At 26.2% G+C, this 11,497-nt stretch overlaps 3 protein-coding genes across 4 annotated transcripts; 1 reads left to right on the top strand and 2 right to left on the bottom strand.

Moving 5' to 3' along the window:
• Positions 1 to 499: 499 nt before the first annotated feature.
• On the bottom strand, positions 500 to 4,893 carry LOC122506656 (gamma-soluble NSF attachment protein-like). Its single transcript, XM_043618971.1, has 8 exons — positions 4,672 to 4,893; positions 4,514 to 4,581; positions 4,367 to 4,451; positions 4,204 to 4,221; positions 3,920 to 4,127; positions 1,540 to 1,788; positions 1,203 to 1,454; positions 500 to 1,008 (listed from the first exon to the last, which is right to left on the bottom strand). Exons 1-8 carry the CDS (start codon positions 4,719 to 4,721, stop codon positions 886 to 888), a joined length of 1,053 nt encoding a protein of 350 aa, XP_043474906.1. The 5' UTR covers positions 4,722 to 4,893; the 3' UTR covers positions 500 to 885.
• Positions 4,894 to 5,157: 264 nt separating this feature from the next.
• LOC122506672 (DNA polymerase epsilon subunit 3-like) lies at positions 5,158 to 6,352 on the top strand. The gene is made up of 2 exons (XM_043618994.1): positions 5,158 to 5,355; positions 5,638 to 6,352. Exon 2 carries the CDS (start codon positions 5,638 to 5,640, stop codon positions 6,013 to 6,015), a length of 378 nt encoding a protein of 125 aa, XP_043474929.1. The 5' UTR covers positions 5,158 to 5,355; the 3' UTR covers positions 6,016 to 6,352.
• Positions 6,353 to 6,960: 608 nt separating this feature from the next.
• LOC122506617 (E3 ubiquitin-protein ligase LRSAM1-like) lies at positions 6,961 to 11,478 on the bottom strand. Of its 2 annotated transcripts, XM_043618917.1 has the most exons (13): positions 11,343 to 11,478; positions 10,817 to 11,059; positions 10,271 to 10,687; positions 10,130 to 10,159; positions 9,706 to 9,807; positions 9,521 to 9,629; positions 9,246 to 9,404; positions 8,857 to 8,956; positions 8,487 to 8,730; positions 8,248 to 8,373; positions 7,808 to 8,002; positions 7,441 to 7,665; positions 6,961 to 7,353 (listed from the first exon to the last, which is right to left on the bottom strand). In XM_043618917.1, the coding sequence occupies exons 1-13, from the start codon at positions 11,406 to 11,408 to the stop codon at positions 7,228 to 7,230; spliced, it is 2,142 nt and encodes a 713-aa protein (XP_043474852.1). In that variant the 5' UTR covers positions 11,409 to 11,478; the 3' UTR covers positions 6,961 to 7,227. The 2 variants fall into 2 exon arrangements, with proteins under 2 accessions (XP_043474852.1, XP_043474861.1); XM_043618926.1 differs by lacking the exon at positions 10,130 to 10,159.
• Positions 11,479 to 11,497: the final 19 nt, after the last annotated feature.

Raw genomic sequence — 11,497 nt, 5'->3', positions numbered from 1 at the left:
GTTAATTTAATAGTTATACAGGAAAGATAATTATAAAATATTTTTCAACATTTTTTTATTTCAATATATGATAACATTATTATTATTATTATCATTATTATTATATTTGCACATATTTTCAAACTTAAATATGTAATTAAAAAGATTATTAAAAACCTAATGAAGTAAATCTATTTCAGAAAAAATCTTAATAACAAAATTTTTTTTTTAAAGAGTCAACAGACTAGAAAGTATATTAAAATAATAGAAATTATTAATTATTATTAATATATAATAATATGTACGGTTATTAATTTTTTACTACTATTCTTTTTTATTATTTAATTTTTATTATTATTATTATTATTATTATATATTAATAATAATATATATTAAATAAATATTATTGTACTCGGAATCTCCATCATTAGACTAGAATATTATTAAATTTATTTCATTAAGAACCAATTCACTAAATTAAATGCACTTTTTTTAAATACATTAATTAGATTATGAAATGTTTAACTGTAACATTTTTATTTAAAATACTATAATGTTTTTAGGATTAGCGTTTAGATAATTAATATACCTATCGCAATTGTTTTCTCATTTTCTATGTGCTCACTTAATAATTATTATTTATATTATATACCTTAAAGATGTGCAGGAATCAGAGATAAATATCCATAATCTGTAATTTTTTTTTCACAAAAATTTCTGATTTTTAGTTTTGAATTATGTTTGAAAGTTGTTGAGTTGTTGAGAAATTGCATTTTAAAAAATAGATACATACTTTTAATTTTAAACGTAAAAAGAATTGTTTTTCTACAGAAGGAATGCCAATATTTTTGTTTTTTCTCTTAAGAAAGCTAAATTCTGAGCTAGTAATGTGTGCAATAAAAGTGATCAACATAATCCACCTTCATATTCATCATCTTCTTCAACTTGACTTGCCGGTTGTGAAGGTGCTGAACTCGATTCTGTTGCTTTAGCTTCTGATTTATTCTCCGTTGTGGCCTCTTGGCTTTCCTGTTGAAAAAAATTGTTTTTAATTTAAAATAATTTACTATTTGTAAATTACTTGTAACCTTGTATTTACTTGGTGGAAATAATTCGTCGGGGAAATAAATACTAGGTAGAAATAATTTTTCAGAATATAAATACTAGGGCGAAATAATTCGTTGTGAAAATAAAAATTAGTTTGGTTTATCTGAATAGTTTACTCGATTAACTTCCGCTTCGACTGTGGCTTGTCCTGTAAGTTTACTGGCGTTAGGAGAAATGTAAGATTCCGCAGCGTTTGCGCGAATTCCTGCAGGTGGTACAGCGTACTCTTGTTGAGGTAGGGGAAGTCCTCTGGCTAATTTTGCATATTCTACATCCATGTGTTTGATGAAAGGACTATTTAAAGCTGTTCTTGCTGCATCTGCATCCTCGTTGTCATAGGCTTGTAATAACATTTCCAAAGTTTGCACCTAAAAGTAGAAAGTAGTATTCAGAAAATTTTGCAAGTCTCTACTGCAAAATTGTAAAGAAAATTTTATGCCCTGAGAAATTTACTTCTGGAACATCACAGCAGTTGCCCCATTCCTTGAAGGCTTTTTCCGCCGCAACTTGATCGCCTCGAGCAAGTTGCACGAGAACTAATACAACTGCTAATCGTCCTATAGAAGGCGTGTGGTCAATTTGTTGATGCATTCCTATTTCCCTACGAATTGCGTCCGTTGCTTGATCGTACATTTTTAATTTCACGAGAATCCTTGCTGCTTTACTCATGTACTCTGCTGCTTGTCGTGGACTATCTTCTCCCTATTATTATTATAAAAATAAATTACTTGGGTAACGAAAAATATAATGTTTGAAGTAACAAATTGCTTACGTCAGGGTTGCCACAAATCAGGGAAATCAGGGATTTTTATTCAAAGTACTGGAAAGAATTAAATGTTTAGAATTTATAAGATAATTCTGAATTTGTGTGTCTTTTTGTTTGACTCATGAACTATGAAATTACCACGAATTCTAATACAAAACCTTCAATTTTTTCTACTTCTGACAATAATTTATTTTAAATAACTTAATTAATTAATTCTTCATTCCTGTGCAAAACTTCAATTATTTTCAAAAATTGTTCTTAATTAAATAATTTTCAATATCGAATGTTTTCATAAAATTCTCCAAAAGAATTCAATTATTTAAAAATAAAATTTTTTACAGGAATTCAATTATTTTCATAAATAATAAAATTAAATTTCAATTATTTTTAATATTTTAATTTAATGTCAATATTACTATAAATACTGTAAATACTTTAATCAAATTTAATATCTTAATGACTTTAAATGGAATTCCTCGAAAGATGTAATTATTCTTGAAAATTTTAATAAAATTTTCAAAACGAATTCAATTATTTTTAAAAATTTTTAATAAAATTCTACTCAAACATTTAATTTATTTTCACAAATAATAAAAATTTTACAAAAATTCAATTGAGGCCTTGGATCCAATAACTCGCCCGACGCTAGGAGGAACGCGCAACTGCCAGTCAGTGAGCAGTGAGCGCCTCTGGGCCACTCACTGCTACCCGACTGGTATTAGCGCGTGCCTTCGAGCGTCGGGCGAGTTATTGGATCCAAGTCCTCAATTATTTACAAATTATTTATTTTAAATTTCTTTGCAATAATTCAATTATTTTCATTACAGGAATTCAAAAATTTTCATATAAATAATAAAATTCTTTTTGCAATTTAATTATTTTTAATACAATTTTAATAAAATTCCTCGAAAAATGTAATTATTCTTAAAAATTTTATTAAAATTCATTAAAGAAATTCAATTATTTTAAAAATTTTTGCTACAATTTATTTTTTTAAAAATAATTTTAATAATTCAGTTATTTTCTTTACTTTAAAGTAAATTCAGTTAATTTTCAATGTCTACTATTTCAATAAAATTTCACAAAAGAATTCAATTATTTAAAAAGAAATATTATTAAAATTCGTCTCAAGAATTCAATTATTTTCAAAAATGGTAATAAAATTCAATTATATTCAAAAATATACAAAAATTCTAGTCAAAGTTTCAATTATTTTTCTAAATAATAAAATTTGTCTCCAAAATTCAATTATTTTCAAAAATTTTAATAAAATTATTTGCAAAATATCAATTATTTTCAAAAACTTTTCTCAATTCAATGATTTTTAATATATCGTCTACTTTAATAAAATTCTACGCAAACATTTAATTATTTTTATAAATAATAAAAATTTTAGAGACATTCAATTACTTCAAAAACTCTTATAAATTTTTTTGGAGAAATTCAATTATTTTTAATACAATTTTAATAAAATTTCTCGAAAAAAGAAATTATTTTTAAAAATTTTATTAAAATTTGTCAAGATACTTTTAATAAACAATTCACAAAGGATTTAAAATTATCAAAGAACTTTTTCAAAAATTATTAAAAATAATTGATTTAACGAAGAATTTTAGTTAAAAATTGTAATTATTTATATAAAACGTGAAGAAATCGAGCACTCTGAGTCTTTGACTCGGAGTGTTCTATTTCTTCGTGTTTTACAACAATATTTTCATTATTTATTGAAGTTCAAAGTGTTTGAATTTGAAATTTTTGAAAATCATAATTCCTATGGAAAAATAATGATTAAATATTTATTTAAAAATGAAGTTATTGGTGTTTTTGAATAATTTTACAATTAAGGAAATTCGTAAATAAATGTAATAGAACATTTTTTTCAGTATCTAATAATTTTTAGAGTGATTCAGACTATTCTTTAGAATCACGAAAAAATTCAAAATTATGTCTGGAAAGTCTGGGGAAAACAAAATTAAATTTTTGTGGCAACCCTGTTACGTGACAAAAAATATAAAAGTAACAAATTACTTGCAATTCAATTAGTTTAGAAAAACAAAAAAAAAATACCATGACAACGTCAGCTGCTCGTTTGTATAATTCCAGTGCCATTACAGGTTCCGTAGCTTCTACTAATTTTGCCCCTTTGTCCAAAACAGTTGCTCCAGATTCCGGAGATCCATGTTGTTGATATAAAGTACACGCCGAATGTGCTAACTTTGGAACTTCTGATAAAGTTCCCATTTCCTTACAAATTAGTAGGGCTTGCTCGAAACTCCTAAAGGTGACGAAAAAAAAGAACTATTAGTAATTTTAAAATATTTGGGAAAAAAATAGAAATTCGAATTACTTACTTGGCCGCATGGAACCATCTATTAATTTAATTGTTAAGAAAAATTACAAATTATAAATAATGGATGTTTTTTAAAATATTGATTAAAGAGAATCGTCTGTAATTTTAAATTCAGTAGCATTAAAATAGTGTCATTTGGAAAAAGATTGATTATAAAAGGATACGATCTATTTTGCTTGAAACAGTCAGCTGCTTTCATTAAACAATCCTTACATTGTTGATATGATTTGACAATACGAAAACATGTTGCTATAAAGAAAACAAAACTGGGTGAGTCTATTTCATAAATGTAAATTAATAGGGAAATTTACCTGCATGATTGTATTCATCAGCAGCAACTTCGTAATCTGGTCTCCATTTCAATAAACTTGTCTTCAGGCTGAAAAGAAATATTTTAATTGAATAATAAATAAATTATAACGTTCAGTTCAATAAAGACAGTCAATATTCTAAATTTTAACAGACTTACCTTTTTTCTGCCTGTCGAATGTGAGCATTTCCTTCTTCTATTTTTGACATTTTCCTCCAAATGATGTATCTGATTTTTTGACACTTTGTGACAATTAATTTTCTTTTAAATGAATCCCTACTGTCACTTTGACATACGACACTTTTTATGTGTCAAATAGTTGTGTGGCAGACTTGCTTGCAGACGACGAAATTGCTATTTTTAATCTTGGATCATGAAATATAGAATGGAAAAGAGAATCTAAAAATGTAAAACTGGTTTTGTCTTCATCCGATTTGTGAAGTAGAGCGCTAGTTGTCTGTGCTAGAACTTGAAAAAACATGATTTATTTATAGAATTTGATAGATTTAGGTATCACCTTTTGATTAATTATTATTTGACAATAGTTGGTATATTTAAAATAGTACTTACTTTTTTTTCTATAAAAAGAAATAAAAAGCAGAATTTTTGAATTCCCCGCGATCGCAACAGGAAATGACTGCGCATTCATAACTTCCGATTTGAATAACAAAAAAAACGTTTGTTTCTCGTTTATACACAAATAAAAAAATTATGTGTGGCGGTAAATGCATCTAGCATTTTGTTAAATACTTAAATTATTTCCCAATTTTAATCGTGAATTAATGTTAATAAGTAATATATTCCAAGTGCATTGTTTAGTATTTTGTTTACACACCAACAAATGTAAGTAATGCCAAACAAACTATCAATTAAAAACCTAACCTCAAATTTAGTTTTTAAATACTCATTCTTGAAATTAATGAAATTAATTATTAATTAAAATTAAAAAGAAATGAATCAAAATTCAATATTTTAATATAACGTACTTTGTTTAAATTATAAATAAAATTAGTTATTTTAAATATTTTTTACATATAAACAATATTTTCTTGTTTAATTTCTAAACACTATTACAAAAATTCTGCTTCAAACTTTAAGAAAAATGACAAATTTGTTTACTATCAGATGGCTGAAAAATTAGAGGATCTAAATCTTCCAAATGCGGTTGTAACTAGAATTATTAAGGAAGCCTTACCAGATGGAATTTCAGTTGGAAAAGATGCTCGGCTCGCAGTTGCAAAAGCTTCTTCGATATTTATCCTCTATTTAACATCCACGGCGAATTCGATAGCAAAAAAACATAATCGCAAAACAATAAGTGGTTCAGATGTTATTCAAGCAATTGAAGATATTGAGTTTGATCAATTTAAGTCACCATTAAATGAGGCCTTAGAAAACTTTAAGAAAACTCAGAAAGAGAAAAAAGATGCTACAGCAAAAAAGAAGCAACTAAGCACATCAAAACCAGATGAAGATACTGGAGAAATGCAAGAAGACGAATAAATACAAATTTAGAAAATAGAATTATTATACTCATATTTGACGTTATCGGAAAATCAAATATTTTTTATACAAAGTACGAAGCGTCATAAAAAAAATTGAATGTTATTCTTAACTTTCTCTAAAAAATTCACCGCAATTAATTTACATATATTTACAATTAAGAAATGTGAATAAACTATTCTTGACGTGCAGGAAACACTGTCAAAATGACTGAATCTTTTTTTTTTACTGTAAATTCACAAAACAGGAATGATTATTTATAATTAACTGTTAAATTATTCTTATTACAGCCAGTTTGTAAAAGTTTGTAGACATTAAAAATATCAATAAGTATTTATTTTTTATTGTATATTTACAATATATAGAATAAGATACAAATTGTCTTTTTAAAAAAATGTTCGCTTTATGAATGTTTATTTATAAATTACTTGGCTTATATTATGTTTGTGCAACTTTAAAAAAAAAAGAAACACTTAAATTGTATATAAGAAAAGCTTAACTTCTCTACAGAACTTTTCTGAAATATTTTTTTTTACAATTTTTTTGGAATAAAATTTTTTGTGGAAAGCACTGAAACTGAATAGTGACACGATATTATTATGCCTTAGAAAATTTTCAATAATGGGCGAGATTTTGATAATTATATTTTTGTATAATTATATTAATTATATTTTCAATAATCTTTCCAATAATTATCGTCACTACTTATATAGTGTTACTAAATTATGAATACGGAGGAATATTCAATAATTCATTTAAGAGGCACTACAACTTTTAATAAACAAAAAATTAAATTGAGATTATATCTCTATACTTTCGAAATATTTTTTCAATATAACAAACATACAAAATACTAAATATAAATTTAAAATTCTGATAAAAAAATACTAATTACAAAGCTTTTGTTTTTTTTTAATCTTTTTTTTTAAAAAAGATATTTTTAAAACTGAAGACTTGTTTCGATTCTTCATTTTTGTATTATATTAAATTTTATTACTTTCGAAAAATACAAATCTACTCTAGCCATTCTATTTACATAAAATATGAAATTTAAAAATGCTTCTACGCTTTAATATACTACGAAATTGAATTTATGAATTTTTTGAAATTATTACGTTCGAAATTATTAAAATACGAATTTTTTGAAATCGTAAAATTTTAAATTATGAGATTTCAAAATGAAAATGAAATCTTTAGGAAAAAATGTTCTTTTCAAGGCTGAATAACCCTTATTTTTCGAGTTATTTCACTTCGACACATGGGGCATTCCGAGGTTATCATTTCTGTACAAATTGCGCAACAGCAAAGATGTCCGCAGGGAAAGAAAATTATGTCACACTAGAAGAAAATTATTTTCGAGTTAATTGTTAGATTTTTGTGAAATAGTTTCAAAAAAAATATTCAAATGAAAATTTCAAAACTCACTTGTGAATCCATGCAAACAACACATTCTGTTGTATTCATTCTTTGTGTATTTTCTTGAATAGATGTACTCGTGCAGGGTGCCTCTTCTGGTGGGGCAGAAGGATGATCATCAATAGGAGCTGAAGGAATGATTATTGGTTCATGTGAATTTAATTTTTTCTCTGATAAATAATTTTCCGCTGCCAATTTTATCGCTGCTCTGTCAACGTCACTGTTGATTCCAATCTGTTAGCAAATTCAGAAAAATGAAATGATTTAATTAAAATTGAATTAGTGGTCGACTTTTTATTAATTCAAAGTTAGAGAAAATAAATGATAGAAATAGGGCTGTGGGGAAAATGTACAAATATGATTTATTTTTACGTACTGCTTTCAATTGTTCGTCGTCAATGTCAGGTAACATCGACGGCAATGTTGTCAAAAATGGCAAACAATGTAAAACCCCTGCTATCGCTACGTGTCGAACTAATGTTGGTTCTAAAGTTTCTAACAGTCCTTGAGGTCTTGCATCCATCAGTGATTGATATTGCATTAACCAGAATAAACTGCTCCTCCTCGTTGGCTGAAAAGAAATTTCTTCTTAATATTCGTCTTTAAAATTAGAAAAAAAAATTTTGAGTTTCGATTAAAAAGGAAAAATTTGAGTTTCGTCTTTCAACATTAAAATAGAAAAAGTATTGTGTTTCGTCTTCAAACATTAAAAAAGAAAAAATGTTGAGTTTCGTCTTTAAGTATTGAAAAAGAAAAAAGTATTGAGTTTTGTCTTTAACCATTAAAAAGGAAAAAAATGTTGTATTTCATAATTACACTCGTATCACGGTATTCCTCAATATGTTTAATTGTATCTAAAAGTTCCTCCCGTCGTTTCTCTTGCTGTTCTAATAGGTCCAAAAGTATCGCACTTAATGTCACCCTCTTGTCAGCAATATCATTCTGAAAATATAAAATAATAAATAATTGAATAGTCTTTGTAAATTCAAGTAATAAATAAATAAAATAAAAGTCGAGAGGACTCTTAATAGAAATGATAATAAAATATTCATTACGAGTTGCTGATTCATCTCAAGTTTTCTTCTTTCCAATTCAATATTTGTCAGTGTTGCAAGTTGTGACTGAACTAAATTGACTTGTTGAACTATACTCCATGATCTTGCATCACTGAGTTCTAGCAATGCAGCAACAGCAGCTTTCTGCAATGCTTCATCTTTTCTCAATCTTTCTACCAAATCTTGTCTATTTCGCTCTTGATTTTTCATAATCTGCATTAGATTGTCGTTATTCTTCACTTCACTATAATCAAAGTTCAATAAACGGTTACAATTTTTAAAGAAAAGGAAATTGTTTTTTTGAAAACATAAATTTCAGAAATAATTTAATTTTATTATAACTTTTTATAGTAAATTTTTTTTTACTTACATGCTCAGTAGAGAACGAGCATTATAATCCCGAAACTTTGCGTACTCTGCCAGCCTATTTTCCCTCAGCAATTCTTCTTTCAAAAGTTCCTCCATTGACACTGTAATAAATATTTTTCAGTTTAAATGAAATAAAGTATTTTTGATTATAAATAAATTTCTCTGAGAAATTTGTCACGAGTGAAACTATTTGTCAGAAATTTAATTTTGTTAGAAACATATTTTTTTCGTTAGAAATATATTTCAGAAATATATTTTCGTTTGGAAATATTTTTCTATCAAAAATAAGTTTTCATTGGATGTATGTATAATTTTAATATATTTTTATCAGAAATGTATTTCTATCAGAAATTAATTTCTATCAGAGATATATTTTTATTTATTTCTTACTGAGGGTATCTTTTGTTCGAAGCAAATGCTGTGAACAACTCGCATTGAGCAACTGCATTTCTTCACGTTTTTCTTGCTCGGTTAACGTCGCCTGAGTAAGTCTTTCTTCTTCACTTGTCTTAAGAAATTGTTTTATCACTGCGTCCGCTTCTTTTTCAGCTGTAAAAAAAAGTAAAAATAATTTTTTTTCTTTTAATTAAACAGTTTTTTCAATATATTTTGAATTGGAATTTGAAATTCTATGAATTTCCTTTAAGAGAACAAAATTTGAATACCGTCATAAATATGGGAGAGTAATTTAGCCTTATTGACATCTCGTTCTTGTTGAACTTTAACAATTTCCTGTTCCAGTTGTGACTGTTGTAATACTAAATCCTCCAAAAGCTGAAAAAAAATTTCAATCTTTAGTTCTATTTTCTATTTGATAAAAATTTGTACCAATTAGTAATTTTTTTTTTACCTTTTTCTTATTATTTTTCAACATCGACTGTAATCCCAATTCTAATTCTTTTTGTTCCTTCATGTTTCTTTCGACTTCCAAAAGTGCACTTTGCCTTTGTTCCTAAAAAATAAGTTTAAATTATTATTTAAGTATTGATAGTTTTTTGAATCTGTGAAATGATATCGCATGAAAATTAAAAAAGAAAGTATGAATGACAATGTAAAAGTATAAATAATTATAGAACAATAACAGTAATAATAATTAAAATAATATTAATAAAAATTATAGTAATAAAAATAATAGTAATAAAAATAATAAAATAATAAACCTAGGTAATAGAAATAAAAATTCAAACCAATACAGCCAACAAAAAAACAAAAGGAAATTTGTCCTTAAACGGAAAAAAATTTTTCTAAATGTTCCAAATTGTTAGGAAACATGCCTTTGCTTTTGCTAGTAGAATGAGAGTTGCCTAAAAATAAAAATAAATGCGTTAGGAATTTTTTTTTTGATCAGTAGATGAGAGACAATGAGAGATGATTTTGTGGGAATTATTATTTTCTTTGTTTTTCGAATTTTCTACCTGAGTGTCGTTGTCCTTATTTTGATAAAAAGTTTTAACTTGTTCACTATTTACATTTTTTATTTGTTCAGTCTCTACAAATGTTTCCTCTGGATTATATTCAATACCACATTCAATTGATAAAAATGCTATAATCACAATTGCACCTCCATCGAGAATATCCTTTGGAGGATATGAAAGATGATTTAGTCCATCTATTTCTAATTGTATTATTTTTTGTGCGTAACCTAATGACTTTGGTAGGCATTTTATGGCTTTATTAAAACTAATATTTAGAATTGTCAGCTTTCTCAGTTCTCCCAACAATTCCGGTAATTCTTTTAGATTATTCTTTGAGACATTTAGGACATTTAGATTTCCTAAATTGACAATTTCATTTGGCAATCTCTTTAAATTATTATCCTGAAGAAACAATTTCTGGAATAATGTTGCTTTAGTTAGAAATTGAAATTATTTTCTATACTTTCTATATATTTACTATTTTCTATAGTTTGATTGTTTGTTTATTTTATTTATTTACTTATATTTAACGAAATGCTAATTTACCTCGAGAGAGACGAGATTTCGAACATCAGAAGGCAAACTATTGAGTTCATTAGAACTGAGGTCTAAAATAGTTAAAAGTGAAAGATCACTTAAGGCACCTCCACCTGCAAGTGAACTTAATTTGTTATTGTTTAACAAAAGTGTCCTTTTCCTGAACACTTTGCACAATGTGTAAGTTCCTGATGGGACCTGTTTTAATGAACATTCTGAAATGTCAAATACCGGTTCAGGATTCTCTCTTGCCTATAAAAAAAGAAAAATTGTCATCTCTTTATTTTCATAAATTTTACTTCTAGAAATATTTCTCTTAACTCTAAGCAATTTATTTTGCGCAGCATTTAAAAAAAATATTAAATACAGTTTGAAATATAAATTCGGTCAATAATATACTATATTATGTTTACTGATTCATCTCATTGTTATCGTGTTTATCTAAAAAAAATCAATATCGTTTTTTTTTTAATAAAATGTATAAAAATTGAAAAATATTTATTATTTGTATATTTAAATAATGATTTATATTTACCAAATATAATTTATGTTCCAATCGTGCCTTATTACTCATAGTTGTTCTTGTTTTTGACAGGGGCATTGTTTTGTACTGGTCATGACAGCGGATGGATTGGAATATTATTAAACACAACGTGACAACGGAAGTGAAACATTTGAAGATGATTTCAA

This window comes from Leptopilina heterotoma, unplaced genomic scaffold (assembly GCF_015476425.1).
Source record: "Leptopilina heterotoma isolate Lh14 unplaced genomic scaffold, ASM1547642v1 Lhet_114, whole genome shotgun sequence".
Lineage (NCBI taxonomy): Eukaryota > Metazoa > Arthropoda > Insecta > Hymenoptera > Figitidae > Leptopilina > Leptopilina heterotoma.
This window is presented reverse-complemented; position numbering and strand designations above follow the sequence as displayed.